At 41.7% G+C, this 18,064-nt stretch overlaps 2 protein-coding genes across 2 annotated transcripts in view; both read right to left on the bottom strand.

Moving 5' to 3' along the window:
• The window catches only part of LOC139410718 (transient receptor potential cation channel subfamily M member 6-like), a 47,867-nt gene extending 39,276 nt beyond the window's left edge, over positions 1-8,591 (bottom strand). The window contains exons 1-6 of the mRNA XM_071156153.1: positions 8,538-8,591; positions 5,908-5,987; positions 5,697-5,735; positions 4,801-4,990; positions 4,296-4,509; positions 70-194 (exon numbers count right to left, since the gene is read on the bottom strand). Of these exons, the coding sequence (XP_071012254.1) occupies positions 70-194; positions 4,296-4,509; positions 4,801-4,990; positions 5,697-5,735; positions 5,908-5,987; positions 8,538-8,591 (702 nt within the window). The remainder of the gene's footprint in view (positions 1-69; positions 195-4,295; positions 4,510-4,800; positions 4,991-5,696; positions 5,736-5,907; positions 5,988-8,537) is intronic.
• A 3,760-nt stretch (positions 8,592-12,351) lies between these two features.
• LOC139410716 (uncharacterized) lies at positions 12,352-13,422 on the bottom strand. Its single transcript, XM_071156149.1, has 2 exons — positions 12,961-13,422; positions 12,352-12,705 (listed from the first exon to the last, which is right to left on the bottom strand). The coding sequence occupies exons 1-2, from the start codon at positions 13,342-13,344 to the stop codon at positions 12,535-12,537; spliced, it is 555 nt and encodes a 184-aa protein (XP_071012250.1). The 5' UTR covers positions 13,345-13,422; the 3' UTR covers positions 12,352-12,534.
• Between the last annotated feature and the right edge of the window lie 4,642 nt (positions 13,423-18,064).

Here is an 18,064-nt window from a genome sequence, read left to right as displayed (position 1 = left end):
TGTGACAGCGTGATTTAATTAGAAACTTTCCTTAAAAGCAATGATATCTTTACAGAGAACAACACTCACATCTCTCCCTATAAGGTCACTGTGATTGTCAATTACACCCCAAGGCGTAACCCCTACAGCGTTCCTCTTCCTGAGGTCATGGGTGCCATATGTTTTCACAGCCTCCCCTACGTACCGGGACACACCTAGGAGGGGCAGATTCTTAGTCCACTAACAGTGCCTTTGGAAAGTATTCAGAACCCTTGACTTTTTCCACATTTTGTTACGTTACAGCCTTATTCTAAAATTGATTAAATAATTGTTTCCCCCTCATCAATCTACATAAAATACCCCATAATCACAAAGCAAAAGAAGGTTTTTTGATTTTTTTGCTAATTTATAAAACATAAAAAACTGAAATATCACATTTACATAAGTATTCAGACCCTTTACTCAGTACTTTGTTGAAGCACCTTTGGCAGTGATTGCAGCATTGATTATTGGGTATGACGCTACAAGCTTGAAACACATGTATTTGGGGAGTTCCTCCCATTCTTCTCTGCAGATCCTCTTAAGCTCTGTCAGGTTGGATGGGAAGCGTTACTGCTCAGGTATTTTCAAGTCTCTCCAGAGATGTTTGATCAGGTTCAAGTCCGGGCTCTGGCTGGGCCACTCAAGGACATTCAGAGACTTATCCCGAAGGCCCCCATCTGATGTCTTGGCTTAGGGTCATGGTCCTGTTGGAAGGTGAACCTTTGACGCTCGGTCTGAGGACCTGAGCACTCTAGAGCAGGTTTTCATCTAGGATCTCTCTGTACTTTTCTCCACAGCATGATGGTGGCTTCACAGTAGGGATGGTGCCAGGTTGTGTCCAGACGTGACGCTTGGCATTAAGGCCAAAGAGTTCAATTTTGGTTTCATCAGACCAGAGAATCTTGTTTCTCATGGTCTGAGAGTCTTTAGGTGCCTTTTGGCAAACTCCAAGCGAACTGTCATATGCCTTTTACTGGGGAGTGGCTTCTGTCTGGCCACTCTACCATAAAGGCCTGATTGGTGGAGTGCTGCAGAGAAGGTTGTCCTTATGGAAGTTTATCCCATCTCCACAGAAGAGCTCTGTCAGAGTGACCATTGGGTTCTTGGTCACCTCTGTGACCAAGGCCCTTCTCCCCCGATTGCTCAGTTTGGCCAGGCGGCCAGGTCTAGGAAGAGTCTTGGTGGTTCCAAACTTCTTCCATTTAAGAATGATGGAGGACACTGTGTTCTTGGGGACCTTCAATGCTGCAGAAATGTTTTGGTACCCATCCCCAGACTTGTGCCTCAACACAATCCTGTCTCGGAATTCTACGGACAATTCCTTCGACCTGAAGGCTTGATTTTTGCTCTGACATGCACTGTCAAATGTGGGACCTTATATGGACAGATGTGTGCCTTTCCAATCATGTCCAATCAATTGAATTTACCACAGGTGGACTCCAATCCAGTTGAAAACATCAAGGATGATCAATGGAAACAGGATGCACCTGACCTCAATTTCGAGTCTCTCGCAAAGCATCTGAACACTTACATAAATATATATATTTATATATTTCTTATTTTAACAGAAATGTTTTCGCTTTGTCATTATGGGGTATTGTGTGTATTGTTTTTTTTATTTAATCCATTTTAGAATAAGGTTGCAACATTACAAAATGTGGAACAAGGCAAGGCATCTGAATTAGAGGTCGACCGATTAATCGGAATGGCCGATTAATTAGGGCCGATTTCAAGTTTTCATAACAATCAAAAATCCTTTATTTATTTATATTTTATTTAACTAGGCAAGTCAGTTAAGAACACATTCTTATTTTCAATGACGGCCTAGGAACGGTGGGTTAACTGCCTTGTTCAGGGGCAGAACGACAGATTTTTACCTTGTCAGCTCGGGGATTCAATCTTGCAACCTTACAGTTAACAAGTCCAACGCTCTAACCACCTGATTACATTGCACTCCACGAGGAGACTGCCTGTTACGCGAATGCAGTAAGAAGCCAAGGTAAGTTGCTAGCTAGCATTAAACTTATTTTATAAAAAACAATCAATCAATCATAATCACTAGTTAACTACACATGGTTGATGATATTACTAGTTTACCTAGCGTGTTCGCGAAAAAGGACTGTCTTGCTCCAATGTGTACCTAACCATAAACATCAATGCCTTTCTTAAAATCAATACACAAGTATATATTTTTAAGACTGCATATTTAGTTAATATTGCCTGCTAACCTGGCTCGTTGGGAACTCTGTTAGGACTTTGTTTGATTTTATTGATGTATTATAGTAAGTTAAAATAAGTGTTCATTCAGTATTGTTGTAATTGTCATTATTACAAAAACATTATTTTTTATTTTTTTAATTTGGCAGATTAATCGATATCGGCTTTTTTTGGTCCTCCAATAATCGGTATCGGGGTTGAAAAATCATAATCAGTCAACCTCTAGTCTGAATACTTTCCAAAGCCACTGTATATACATACATACACGTATAAACTGATCTACAACACATATAAACAAGTACATGTAATACACACCACACACACAGTATAATATATACAGTGCCTTGCGAAAGTATTCGGCCCCTTTGAACTTTGCAACCTTTTGCCACATTTCAGGCTTCAAACATAAAGATATAAAACTGTATTTTTTTGTGAAGAATCAACAACAAGTGGGACACAATCATGAAGTGGAACGACATTTATTGGATATTTCAAACTTTTTTAACAAATCAAAAACTGAAAAATTGGGCGTGCAAAATTATTCAGCCCCTTTACTTTCAGTGCAGCAAACTCTCTCCAGAAGTTCAGTGAGGATCTCTGAATGATCCAATGTTGACCTAAATGACTAATGATGATAAATACAATCCACCTGTGTGTAATCAAGTCTCCGTATAAATGCACCTGCACTGTGATAGTCTCAGAGGTCCGTTAAAAGCGCAGAGAGCATCATGAAGAACAAGGAACACACCAGGCAGGTCTGAGATACTGTTGTGAAGAAGTTTAAAGCCGGATTTGGATACAAAAAGATTTCCCAAGCTTTAAACATCCCAAGGAGCACTGTGCAAGCGATAATATTGAAATGGAAGGAGTATCAGACCACTGCAAATCTACCAAGACCTGGCCGTCCCTCTAAACTTTCAGCTCATACAAGGAGAAGACTGATCAGAGATGCAGCCAAGAGGCCCATGATCACTCTGGATGAACTGCAGAGATCTACAGCTGAGGTGGGAGACTCTGTCCATAGGACAACAATCAGTCGTATATTGCACAAATCTGGCCTTTATGGAAGAGTGGCAAGAAGAAAGCCATTTCTTAAAGATATCCATAAAAAGTGTTGTTTAAAGTTTGCCACAAGCCACCTGGGAGACACACCAAACATGTGGAAGAAGGTGCTCTGGTCAGATGAAACCAAAATTGAACTTTTTGGCAACAATGCAAAACGTTTTTTGGCGTAAAAGCAACACACCATCCCCACTGTCAAACATGGTGGTGGCAGCATCATGGTTTGGGCCTGCTTTTCTTCAGCAGGGACAGGGAAGATGGTTAAAATTGACGGGAAGATGGATGGAGCCAAATACAGGACCATTCTGGAAGAAAACCTGATGGAGTCTGCAAAAGACCTGAGACTGGGACGGAGATTTGTCTTCCAACAAGACAATGATCCAAAACATAAAGCAAAATCTACAATGGAATGGTTCAAAAATAAACATATCCAGGTGTTAGAATGGCCAAGTCAAAGTCCAGACCTGAATCCAATCGAGAATCTGTGGAAAGAACTGAAAACTGCTGTTCACAAATGCTCTCCATCCAACCTCACTGAGCTCGAGCTGTTTTGCAAGGAGGAATGGGAAAAAATGTCAGTCTCTCGATGTGCAAAACTGATAGAGACATACCCCAAGCGACTTACAGCTGTAATCGCAGCAAAAGGTGGCGCTACAAAGTATTAACTTAAGGGGGCTGAATAATTTTGCACGCCCAATTTTTCAGTTTTTGATTTGTTAAAAAAGTTTGAAATATCCAATAAATGTCGTTCCCCTTCATGATTGTGTCCCACTTGTTGTTGATTCTTCACAAAAAAATACAGTTTTATATCTTTATGTTTGAAGCCTGAAATGTGGCAAAAGGTCGCAAAGTTCAAGGGGGCCGAATACTTTCGCAAGGCACTGTATATATATAAAATGAGCCCAAAATCACACACATTTGCTGACATCCACACGTGCTTACTGTCTTAATTAAAAGCCAATTGCAAATTCATCAGCATTATTTCACACACATACCTGTGTTGATGCCGTCTGTGAGTATCCAGGCTCCAGTGCTCTGGGCTGCTGTGATCAGGCCTTTGCTGAAGGCCTGTCTAACCTTGAGAGGGAGGGGGAAGTTCTCTGTCCCCCCATGAACCGTCAGCAGTAGTTTAGGCCGTTCCATCTGCCATTCACTCCGCATCAGCTGCAGCAGAGCCTCAACCTTGGCATCGACCGCAACACGAACATACTGAACGGTCAACACATAAAGCATGGTCAGGTCAAACACATTAATATGAGATAACAGCTAGTCCTCGTTGGCATCCTATTTGGCATTACACTGCAGTTGGCATATTGGCATATTGACACACAACCACCACGTTTTTGTTACTCTGAGTTTCAGACGTCCAAACCCGTTCCTAACAAGCTTCTAAATGATAAATACACGTGGGAAACTCAGGTAGCATCATTGCACCCCTTGTTTCCCAGTTGGATATTTCTGAGTTCCGACTAGCACATGAATGCAGCAATAGCTACAAACCTTGGCATGGCAGTTACGTCCAGCACTGTCCTGGAAGTCAATGGTTCCGTAGGCATCGGTGGCACTGGTTTGTGTGTGGCACTCCACTGACCACTCCTCTTGTTGCCCTGTCCCAGGCCCAGGCCAGCTGGACATGGAAGTGCCAGTCTCCAGCAAGGTGTGCTCCCCTACCAGACGTCCACAGCAGCATCTGGGGGTTAGGGGTAGAGAGGCAAAACTCAAACCTTTCTGGTTGTTAAACATTGGCACAAAAATGCATTGTTGTTCCTATAAATGTCTTGATAATATACACTGAGTATACCAAACATTAAGAACACCTTCCTAATATTGAGTTACACCCTCTTCCCCAATTTGTCGGGGCATGGACTGTACAAGGTGTCGAAAGTATTCCACAAGGATGCTGACCCATGTGATCTCCAATGCTTCCCACAGTTGTGTCAAGTTGGCTGGATGTCCTTTTGGTGGTGGACCATTGTTGATACACACGAGAAACTGTTGAGCGTGAAAAACCCAACAGCGTTTCAGTTCTTGACACAAACCGGTACGCTTGGCACCTACTACCATACCCAGTTCAATTAAAAATAATTCACCCTCTGAATGGCACACATACACAATCCATGTCTCAATTGTCTCAAAGCTTAAAATTATTTTGTTAACCTGTCCTCCCCTTGATCTACAATAATTAAAGTGGATTTAACAAGTGACATCAATAAGGGATCATAGCCTTCACCTGGATTCACCTGGTCAGTCTGTCGTACTCAGTGTATATGGAATTACTTTCTGTAAGTGTACTTTTACACTAAAATGGACAATCTCACTCTAAAAGCACGCACGCACACACGCACGCACGCACGCACACACGCACGCACGCACACACACACACAGCAAAGTCATACCTTATTAGGTTTTGGCATACTTGACACATTGGAAAACATCTGCAACAAACAGGAAATGATACATCAGCAACATAACCGCTTCTACTAGAAAAGTGAGCATTACCAAAAGTTTGCATTTCTGCCTACCACTGTAAATATCATAATTCCAGCACTACTGTCCATTATCATATGAGATTTTGACACTGCTCAGCAAATACCAATTCCAGCTCACCTGTGTAGGTCTCGACATGCTGGGATGAATTTACCACATGCTCTCTTGCAGAAGGTATCTTCAATCCAAGATCTCCGTGACTGGAACACAACACACAACAAATGAACACAATGCTTTCTGAGGGAGGAATACCATGAAAGCTGTGATACTATTAAAATGTCTAACGCATAACCTTTTGAGAAGAATTTGTGAGAGACATCAATGCTGTGCTATCAGGCTAACAGAAGCTACCTAATGCCGTATCCGACTATAAGAACAAATCAAACATAACAGTCTGTTCATTTCTGGAGACTGAGAGAAAACCAAGACCAATGTCATTGGACTGTAGCTCAGCTCTCTCCACCACTCAACATCACAGTGAGCCTTCGTCATGTTACTCCACATTCGTCAGAGCCTCCGTCATGTATTTCCTGAAAGGCTCTTGCTCAACATTGGCCCAGCTCAAAATAGAAACATACACACATCCCTTTCCTGTGATTATCTAACATGATTCAGACCTTGAGTGTTGTTGAGTATTGTGTGCATGTGTATTTTCCATCCTCCTCTGTGTACATTCACTTCAATGCAAAACCTAGGAGGCTCATGGTTCTCACCCCCATAGATTTACACAGTAATTATGACAACTTCCAGAGGACATCCTCCAATCTATCACAGCTCTTGCAGCATGAACTGACATGTCCACCCAATCAAAGGATCAGAGAGTGAATATAGTACTGAAAGCATAAGCTATACCTAGCTGGCACTGCAGTGCATAAAATGTGGTGAATAGTTGACTCATAGAGAAAGACAATTTAATAGTTTTCAAACACATTTATTTAAAAATGAAGGAGAAGCAAATGAGAGAGCTATATGTCCTTGTATTTTTTTTCACTTTCACTTACTTAGCGAATACATCTAGATAGTTTAGCCTACTCAAACACCTGGCTCAGAGAGGGATCCTATGTTAGCTAGCTGGCTATCCAACACTGGAACTATTCCAAGGTAAGCTTTTGGTTTTATTAATTTATTGCCACCGGGGCCCGCCAGTGTAACTGCTAAACTGCTTGCTGACTGTGCACTGTATTGCATGATTGTAGCGGGTTTACTAACCCTTTCTATTAGCTATGTTGACTATCGCGTTAGCTAATATGGTGACAACAACGTATGCTGTGTGTAGAGATTAGCAGATATGATATGAAGGTTTGGCTTGGAAAGCTGATGTGTTGTGCACAAGCGAAGGACAAATGTGATAGGAGAGCGCATAGATGCGAGAAGGAATTATACAACTAGCAAAGTGATCATGTGTCTGATCAGGGGTGTATTCATTCCACCGAATGAATTCAGATAAACATACCTGAATTCGTCCCGTAGAAACTCTCATTTTACAATGGTTGGACTGATTACACCCTAGATCAGCTAGATGCCTAGATGCAGGCAGGTGTGAAGGCGGTATTGAATGTGTCACTCTCTGTCTCACCTTGATTACAAAAAAAAGTATCTTGAGCTGTGCACCTACGTTGTAAGCTTTCATTCATATGCTAGGTTGTAGCAACCTCATGATGGGTATAGAGAAAATTAGAGTATCATGTAGCAGCCTAAACCTATTGACGTTACTTTGAGCTGGGTGAATGATGACAGTCATCCAATATTCTGTAATAGAAATAAGGCCATGCTCATTAAAAAAATGTAACGTCCTCCCTCATCTTAAATGGCACCAACCGCCACTGTGTGTGTGTGTGTGTGTGTGTGAAAGAGAGAGATGTACCTTCATTTAAACTAGGCAAGTCAGTTTACAATGACGGCCTAGGAACAGTGGGTTAACTGCCTTGTTCAGGGGCAGAACGACAGATTTATACCTTGTCAGCTCAGGGATTCGATCTAGCAACATTTTGGTTACTGGCCCAACACTCTAACCACTAGGCTACCTGCCTCCCCCCAAAAATATATAAATTCATCCTGGTCATCTCAACAAGATCGTAATTTACACACCAAACAATCTTTAGGCTTTAGTTTTGCACACCCCACATTTTTGGGTTAGTGACAAATGTTCTCATATGTAAACTTTGATTTTAGGTTTTTCGATAAATAAAAACAATAGTCCCAAAATATAGATTTTGAGTGTATCTTGAAAACTATAGTCTTACATAGAAAACTTGATTGCTTTAGGACTGTATAAACAGTGGATTAATGAAACAAATACCAAATTCGTCTCAGGTTCTGTGCACTGTACAAACAAATGCAACGTTTGGACAGCACATTGACAAGAATAGCAAGGAAGCGAGAACATTGTTTTCTAGAAACACATGGTGACAACGGCAAAAATAGAACAGATTTGAATCACAACTGTGTCACATTAGATATGAGATGCCCACTATAAATTCACTTAGCCTTAGTTCACGCCGATTTGACTTTATTTGAAGTTTATATAAGAAGCACTTGTATTATTATATAATGAAGTAAGACGGATTTCGAATCATTTGAAGACTTTTTTTCAAATGACAAAAAAAAGTTAAATATCTTGCAATCAGTCATTTCAGTTAGGCTACAATTTTGCAATTTCATACCACTAATACTCATAGAAACTTGCTAATGAACTGCCTTCAGTATGAGAAGCCATATAGATAATATAAAGACAACTTATCCAAACTTACCATTGTAGAAGCTGCATTCATATAGGCACACAAATGATCATAACATAGGTCCATACGTATACTTGACACAGGTATCCGATACAGTAATTAAACTCATGGGTCATTCAGCTCCCCTGCTCTCTCATTGGCTGATCATTGTTAGAGACAGGCTTTAACCAGGCCTTGGTCCAAGGGTCAGTCATTCCTTCACAAAGGCTTTGAAGATCTCATGCTTTCCTCCACCATAAACACACTGGGAGAATCTCAATTGGATTGCTCTATTCCTTGCGTCCTCTCATCGCCTCCTTTTGGAAAAGGTCAAAGTTAGTTGAGTAGAGAAAACATATGTGCTTGTATGAAATGACTCTCCTGTCCCACTAGCATGTCATCGGGAAAGTTACACTTACAGAGGAAGATCCCCAAAATACATGTGTGTAGTGGTCAAAAGAAAAGTAGCTAGTTGTGCTACATATTTTATATATAAAAGGATAAGTTGCGTATCGTTTCTAAATGTGGGCATGCTATTCTACATGAGAAAACAATGGCTGATTCAAAGGGGATGTGGCAGATTTCAAAACTCTTCGCGGTAGATTTCGCAATTGAAAAAAAGGCTAAGATTTGGAACTCCTGTTCTCCATGTACCACTTCACTAAGGGGTTGATGGTGCTGCATACAGCCAGTGCTCATCATAACCACCAATCAAATGCTTTTAAATCCCTAATGGGGGTGTGAAAGTGCACTTTGGGACAATGTTATGGCCTCTAGGAAAGCCCAGGGCAACCCAGTTTGGTCAAAGAACATGGCTGTCAGAGTGTAGTAAACATGTGTGCCATCGATCACACTTCACCCAACACCCATGGAATGAGTTGTGGTCTGCTGCACTCCATTCTTTAAGGGAGTGCAGCACCCACCCATTGGTCATTTCAACAATAAACAGTATACATAATAATAGTTTTATTGTACAAAGCGATAACTGTATAGACCAACACAGACCTCAAACTTGCCTTGTGTTACCTACAGTGCCTTCAGAAAGGATTCATACCACTTGACTTAACAAAAACAAATTGTGTTGCAGCCTAAATTCAAAATGGATAAAAAGAAGAAAAATCCCCCTCACCTCTCTACACAAAATACTCTGTAATGACAAATTGAAAAAATACCTCACAAAGAATGTACTGGTACTGTATACAACATGTTGAGCGGCAGTTTACAGACTGAAGAGCAGACTTGTAAACAGAGTAACGACTTCCGTATGTTTGCCTTAACATAGACATTAATTGATTAATACATCAATTCTTTCATCAATAAATCCATCTATTTGGAATGCAATTTAAAGTAAGAATCCAACAGCTAGCTATGACCAACAGCAAGCCCAGCTAGAGGAAAAGCATAGTTTAGGTTTAGTTCAAATAAAATAGTCCATTCACTTTAAAAACCATCAAAGTAGCCAGGGTGGGTTAATGTACCAACAACTAGCTGCAGACAACACACATTTCATATCTTCATTCCAATACAATATACTGTAGGCTACATGAAGATAAAAAAGGAGCACTGAATGCCGTTTAATGACGCTATGTCAATGATTTATCTCCTAAAAGTAATAAAACAATTAGTGTTCAGTGTATAAAAGCTCTTACAAATACCGGTCCCCAGGGGCGGACTGGCATTTCTGACACATCGGCCTATTATCCAAGGCCCTCCCACCAGCCCATTTTTTCCTCGAGGTCCCCATTATAAGCCAAGTAATGATAATTTTGCAAACAAAAAAAATGTACTAGTTAGACAGGCCCAGTGGACCAGCCCATCTGGCATTTGAGCCAAATGCTAGTTCGCCCCTGCCGGTCCCGACTGGTGGAAATAATTTTACTCTGGTTTCATGCTGTAAGCCATATAGATATAGTTGTATTTCCATGGTAATGACACTGTATCCCTGGTATGTACAGTGCATTCGTAAAGTATTCAGACCCCTTGACTTTTCCCATTTTGTTACGTTACAGCCTTTTTCTAAAATTAACACAATACCCCATAATGACAAAGTGAAAACAGGTTAAGAAATTCTTGCAAATGTATTAAAAGTCTAACAGAAAAACCTTATTTACATAAGTATTCAGATGCTTTGCTATGAGACTCGAAATTAAGATCAGGTGCATCCTATTTCATTGATGATCCTTGAGATGTTTCTACAACTTGACTGTGGTAAATTCAATTGATTGGACATGATTTGGAAAGGCACACCTGTGGGTCCCACAGTTGACAGTGCACGTCAGAGCAAAAATCAAGCCATGAGGACAAAGGAATTGTCCGTAGAGCTCTTAGACAGGATTATGTCGAGGCACAGATCTGGGGAAGGGTACCAAAAAAATTCTGCAGCATTGAAGGTCCCCAAGAACAGTGGAAGACGTTTGAAACCACCAAGACTAATTCCTAGAGCTGGCCGCCCGGCCAAACGGAGAAGTCCGGGGAAAAGGGTCTTGGTCAGGTAGGTGAACAAGAACCCGATGGTCACTCGGACAGAGCTCCTCTGTAGAGATCGGAGAACCTTCCAGAAGGACAACCATATCAGCAGCACTCCACCAATCAGGCCTTTATGGTAGAGTTGCCCAACAGAAGCCACTCCTCAGTAAAAGGCACAACAGCCCGCTTGGTGTATTCCAAAAGGCACCTAAAGGACTCTCAAACCATGAGAAACAAGAATCTCTGCTCTGATGAAACCAATATTGAACTCTTTGTCCTGAATGCCAAGCCTCACATCTGGAGGAAACTTGGTATCATCCCTACGGTGAAGCATGGTGGTGGCAGCATCTGGACTTGAACCCGATCAACCATCTCCGGAGAGACCTGAAAATAGCTGCTGTGACACTCCCCATCCACCCTGACAGAGCTTAAGAGGATCTGCAGAGAAGAATGGGATAAAACTCCCCAAATACAGGGGTGCCATGCTTGTAGCGGCATACTCAAGGCTCTAATCACGAGCAAAGGTGCTTCAAGAAAGTACTGAGTAAAGGGTCTAAATACTTATGTAAACGTGATTTCAGTTTATTTTTCATAAATTTACAAAAAAAACGTTTTTGCTTTGTTATTATGGGTATTGTGTGTAGATTGAAAAAAGGGGGTGTTATTTAATCCATTTTAGAATAATGCTGTAACGTAACAACATTTGGAAAAAACCAAGGGGTCTGAATACTTTCCGAACGCACTGTACATACAGCTTTATCCTTGTGTTCAAAGCAGGTACAATAACCATGTAGCCAGATTTCAGAGTTAGTGTCTCAGGCCAGGTGAAAGAGCGAAAATGTTGCAGTTGTAAAGCTAATTTCCTGCAAATCTACAAATTGTGTCATGGGGCAGAGCTGTTTTGTTGTTGCAGCTTTAAAGATAATATGCTGCAATTTTGCGATGAGGCAGAGGTAACGTTGCGGCTTTGAAGCTTAAATTACAGTGCATTCATGTCAAAACAAAAATTTGGGGGAATAGTATGGAGTTGACAAATGTATTATTTGTGGAGTACTGTGGATACCAATATCCCTGTGAGCCTCCCAGGCCCATGTTGCCCAGGGTTAAGAACATCAATTGTAGATTAATAGGATCACACTGTATTACACACTTTAAACTTATTCCACAGATCCTTTGGCCAAAAGCAATTTAATGTTTTTTTGTAATATTAATTTTATAACATTTAAGGTTAAAATGTAATATTCAGTATATATTTTGAGATCTGGCCAGGTGTCCACGTACCCCACTTTGAGAACCCCATGGTCTACACAGTATAGATCTAAAGCTATGGCTCTGATGGGCAGTGTGTCTGGTTGGAGGAGCTATAGGACAGGCTCCTTGTAATGGCTGGAATATAATAAATGGAATGGTATCAGACACATGTAAACCACGTTTGACTCCGTTCCATTAATTCTATTCGAGCCATGAGACAAAGCCAGTCCTCCTATAGCTTCTCCCACCAGCCTCCACTGGTGGCCACCTCTCATAAGAGTTCCATGGTGGGCAGACCTTCATGAATTAAAACTTATGACTCCATGGCTTCACAGGATAATTCTTTGGCAGGGGGTTCTCCATTTGATCCAGAGAGGTTTCCATTCTGAAGGAGTGAAATGTCCAGTTCGGGTAGAGGGACCCTCCAGTACTGGAATGAGTTGAAAGTGCATAGGTCATTGCCATCATCATCTTTGTGTGTGACCTAGAGGTGAAAGGAAGAGGGAGAGTGTTTAATAATTAACAGAAACAAGAAACTGTTGTAGTGGTGACTTAAGAACTTAGTGACATGGTTTGAAAGGAAGAATGGGTACTGAAAAAATACAACGTGCAACATCTTGTGGACACCTCAAGTATTGCGCTCAATGGATGTTGATTACAACAATTTCAACCTTGTGCAGTTTGTTCCAGTATACACTTTCTAGGCAGCAGTAACATATATATATATATATATACTTACAATCCTTGGAGCATCGTATCTTGTGACAGTGTTATCTCGTGCACGTTTCTTAGAGGTCACCGTTAAGCAACCAGAGTCCACAGATGCACTATCTCGGATACTTCCAGAATTATTTACCAGCACACTCGGTGGTGCACTGACCCGATGTTCACTATTTGACAGCTTGCGCGGTTTAAGTGTTTCTTGATGTTCCTCCTGATCTTCGAAATAATACGGTCTCTTTTTGCAGCGTCTCCCCAACAAAGCGAGCAGAGATGGCGGACTCACGCACCCGGCTGCAGCCATGCTTTCTAACTGCGTATCAAATTTGTCAAATGGACGAAAACATGATCTTTTAACAGGCGTGTCGTGGAACAAAACGTCTTCAGCTCGCCTTTTCGTCATGTGTACAAGCGTGGAATCTTTCAAGCATCAACAACAGGTAACAATGTTTTGACTGAGCCGCGCACCACTTACTGTGTAAATTTCACACGAGGTCTGGCCAATGAAAGTGGTTGTCACTAGTTAACAAAGTCATAAACCCCGCCTATATCTACAATTTAAAATCGGATTTTAAAACTAACCTTAACCACACTGCTAACTGTATATTAACACAAACGCACGTTTGTTTTCATGAAATGTTACGATACAGCCAATTTTGACTTTGTGGCTGTCTTATCTTGTGGAAACCAATGAGAGGATGTATCCTGTTCCCGCCCACCACTATCAAGGCTCTTCTCCGCATCAACAGGGTTAGTGCTATCTGGTATCATCGGGACGTTCATACCTTAAACCTTATTTTTAGTATGTGTCCTACTCCCCTCAAACGCAACTCTGGACCTCGGAGCCAGTTCCACTGTATTTTTCTCCCTCATTGTTCCCCTCTAATCAGGGGCTGGTTTAGACATTGGATGCCAGGTGGGTGAAATTTAGTTATCAGGTAGAACAGAAAACCAGCTGCCTCCACTCGGACCTCGTAGGGTAACAGTTGAATACCCTAAACATTTTACATTTCAATTGGGTAAGGACGTCCCAAGGAATCCAGCTAGAAAATATAGCGCCACCTACCGTTTCAAGTTTGTCACGTACACAAGTACAGTGAAATTAATTTTTTGCTTGAGCTTTCCCAACAATGCATTAATAAATATCAGTAGGAATATATTTATTTTAAAAAGTCAAGTAGAACCAAAACACACAATAAATATAAATAATATGAACATGAAAGTAAATAAGCTACACAAAGGATCAGTTCCAGGGTCAGTGCCAATACCATATTTACAATGTGCAGGGATACTGGAGTGGTAGGGGTAGGTGTGTATATATAGGGACAAGGTGAGTAGGCATCAGGTTATATGATAAACAGAGTAGCAGCAGCATATATGATGATTGTATGTGTAGTCAGTATGAGTGTGTGTGTAAGCAAATGAAGTGGGTGATTTTCCGGGCCTTCCTTTCACACCACCTGATAGAGGCCCTGTTGCTTGAGAAAGCATTATTGAGATGGCCAAATAGGGCATTCAATTGATTAGGACAGTCCTTCATATACATGGTCATTGGGACAATCATTGTCAGTGAATAATTTAATGTGTGCACTGACTGGATCTCCCGTTAATTATATACGACTATGGAATCTCCTTTTGTGCTGTGTACACAGAAATGTATTGATATGATAAAGGATTCACCACTGATGTTTATCTTCTGTAACTTCTCGATCTACCTGGCTGTATAGTCTGAAGACAGTAATTGACAAAGGGGAATTGTTGTAGAATAATTACATTGATCATAGTTGGTCATAATGCTTCAAATTATTTCTGTCTGTAACTGCAAACAGAGGGAATATAGGAGATTCATTCTAAATATATCTCCTTGGTCAAATAAATTTGAATTGCGTCATGAACAATACCAAAATTAGACTAAAATGTAAATTAAATTTTTTTTCTTAAAATTGTGTTTTCCTTTATTGTTACGTGAGGCAGTAGCTAGATCCAGTTTGTAATGCTGAAATTCAAATCATATAATTAGTTTAAAACAACTTTGTCCGACCCTCAGTATTACCAACTCCAGCAACTGACTTTTCCCAGTGAGAAAATACTATAAATAGCCAGAGTTGGTCACTGTATTTTACAAAATAAATACATTGGGAAGCTGTAGAGGCGGGTCTAACACGCATGCAACCACATCAGGTCAGCATGGAGACATCACCTTACATCTAACTGAAGACAAACAGTCCAAGGGCTGAATGATTTAGTCATATCAGTCCATTATAGGTGTCCGTCTCAATCTCAAAGGCTTGGACGTAAGGTGATCGGGGAGTTCCAGCAATGAGATATAGAAAATAAGCACATTTAAAGCAAACCTTTCCATTGTCTTGTGTTTGTCTTCTTACTATTTAAAAAAAAAAAAACTAAAAATAAATAAATGCTCTCGACGGCAGCCAATCAATCGGTTGTTGCGCTGTAATGTCACGTCAGACTGCCACAGCTCTCTCGCCATGGCAACGCTTCCAGTCTGTCATACAGGTACTTCAGCATGGACTGATCATTCTTAGTGTAGGTGGTGGGGACAGACTCTCTCCACCTGCAGTGAAAGACAGTGTTTCTCAATATGCATACTAATCAAATCAAATATATTTATATAGCCCTTCGTACATCAGCTGATATCTCAAAGTGCTGTACAGAAACCCAGCCTAAAACCCCAAACAGCAAGCAATGCAGGTTTAGAAGCACGTTGAATAGGATAAACTCCCTAGAAAGTACAAAACCTAGGAAGAAACCTAGAGAGGAACCAGGCTATGAGGGGGTGCCAGTCCTCTTCTGGCTGTGCCGGGTGGATATTATAACAGAACATGGCCAAGATGTTCAAATGTTCATAAATGACCAGCATGGTCCAACAATAATAATCACAGTAGTTGTCGAGGGTACAAATGGTCAGCACCTATTGAGTAAATGACATTTGGCTTTTCATAGGCAATCATTAAGAGTATCTCTACCGCTCCTGATGTCTCTAGAGAGTTGAAAACAGCAGGTCTGGGACAGGTAGCACGTCGGGTGAACAGGTCAGGGATCCATAGCCGCAGGCAAAACAGTTGAAACTGGAGCAGCAGCACGGCCAGGTGGACTGGGGACAGCAAGGAGTCATCATGCCAGGTAGTCCTGGAGCATGGTCCTAGGGCTCAGGTCCTCCGAGAGAGAGAGAGAAAGAAAGAGAGAAAGAGAGAATTAGAGAGAGCATACTTAAATTCACACAGGACACTAGATAAGACAGGAGAAATACTACAGATATAACAATAAATTCACATAGGGGGTCCAGGGCACAGCTGGGGGCAGAGGGTGGTCTATAGCAAGCGGAAACGGTGAGAGACTTGTTTCTGGAAAGGTGGATTTTTAAAAGTAGAAGTTCAAATTGTTTGGGTACAGACCAGGATAGTAAGACAGAACTCTGCAGGCTATCTCTGCAGTAGATTGCAACTCCGCCGCCTTTGCCAGTTCTATCTTGTCAGAAAATGTTATAGTTAGGGATGGACATTTCAGGGTTTTTGGTGGTTGTCCTAAGCCAGGATTCACACACCGCTAGGACATCCGGGTTGGCAGAGTGTGCTAAAGCAGTGAATAAAACAAACTTAGGGAGGAGGCTTCTATTGTTAACATGCATGAAACCAAGGCTTTTACAGTTACAGAAGTCAACAAATGAGAGCACCTGGGGAATAGGAGTGGAGCTAGGCACTGCAGGGCCTGGATTAACCTCTACATCACCGGAAGAACAGAGGAGGAGTAGGATAAGGGTACGGCTAAAGGCTATAAGAACTGGTCGTCTAGTACGTTCGGAACAGAGAGTAGAACGAGCAGATTTCTGGGCGAGATAGAATAGATTCAAGGCATAATGTACAGACAAAGGTATGGTAGAATGTGAATACATTGGAGGTAAATGTAGGCATTGTGTGATGATGAGAGAGATATTGTCTATAGAACATTTAAACCAGCTGATGTGGGCATGATGTCCGCATGTGTGGGATGTGGAACTAAAGGGTTGGCTAAGCCATATTGAGCAGGGCTAGAGGCTCTGCAGTGAAATAAGACAATAATCACTAACCAGAACAGGAATGGACAAGGCATATGGACATTAGGGAGAGGCATGCGTAGCCGAGTGATCATATGAGTCCAGTGAGTAGTTAGGCTAGCTGGAGACACGGCGACTCAGACAGCTAGCAGGCCGGGGATAGCAAGCTAGCAGAAGGGCCTTAGAGGGACATCGCGGCGGAGGAAGTCTGTTATAGCCTCCTCGTGTGGTTACGTCAACTAGACCAGTCGTGATGGAGTAGTAGGGTTCCGTGTAGCAAAAGGGTTCAGTCCAATTGACAAAATAGGTATAGTGGCCCAAGAAATTGACCGATGGACCTATTCAGCTAACAGTCCGATATGCTCTAGACAGCTAGCGGGCCGCGGCAAGCAGGCAAGCAGATGGGCATTCAGGGGACGTCGTGACGTAGGAGCCAGTTGAATAACCCTCTTGAGCAGATTACGTTGGTAGTCCAGTCGTGAAGGAGCTCTGTACCGGCAGTAAAAGGGGTCTGGGCTAATTGGCAAAATAGGTATTGTAGAGTGGCTGATGGACATTTCAGCTAGCCGGGAGATGGACATAGCATGGGTTAGCTCCCGGCTAATTGGTGCTTGCTTTGGGACTTAGACGTTAGCCGGGAGTAGCCACTCGGATTGCAGCTAGCCAGCTGCGACGATCCAGGTGAAAAGGTTCAGAACTCGCGATAGGAATCTGGGGATATGGAGAGAAAATAGGTCCGGTATGCTCTGGTTTGAATCGCAAATTGCCGAGAGTTTTCCGAGCTAAAGGTTAGCTTATGACCGCTAGCAGTGGTTAGCTGACAACTAGCTAGTAGCAAGTTAGCTGGCTAGCTTCTGTTAGGGGATTCCGGTCCGAAGTAAAGAAAAATACTTTAGAAAAAAGCAGATCGACACCACATTGGGTGAGGCGGGTTGCAGGAGAGTATTTGGAAGTTCATGTTTAGAAAAATGTAAAAAAAAGGATATGCAAAGAAAAATAAATAAAAATATATATACATGGGACACGACAGGACGAGGACAAAGACGTCTGACTGCTGCGCCATCTTGGA

This window comes from Oncorhynchus clarkii, chromosome 6 (genome assembly GCF_045791955.1).
Source record: "Oncorhynchus clarkii lewisi isolate Uvic-CL-2024 chromosome 6, UVic_Ocla_1.0, whole genome shotgun sequence".
NCBI classification, from domain to species: Eukaryota; Metazoa; Chordata; class Actinopteri; order Salmoniformes; family Salmonidae; genus Oncorhynchus; species Oncorhynchus clarkii.
Note: the sequence above shows the minus strand (reverse complement) of the source record. Positions and strands in the feature narration are given on the sequence as shown.

Bases quoted from the DNA above. Each gene is read 5' to 3' on its own strand.
- LOC139410716 (XM_071156149.1), bottom strand. From the start codon at position 13,344: ATGACGAAAAGGCGAGCTGAAGACGTTTTGTTCCACGACACGCCTGTT. The intron at 12,706-12,960 runs GTAAGTATATAT...TTTCACCTCTAG, and splicing joins GATACGATGCTCCAAGGATT to GTCACACACAAAGATGATGA.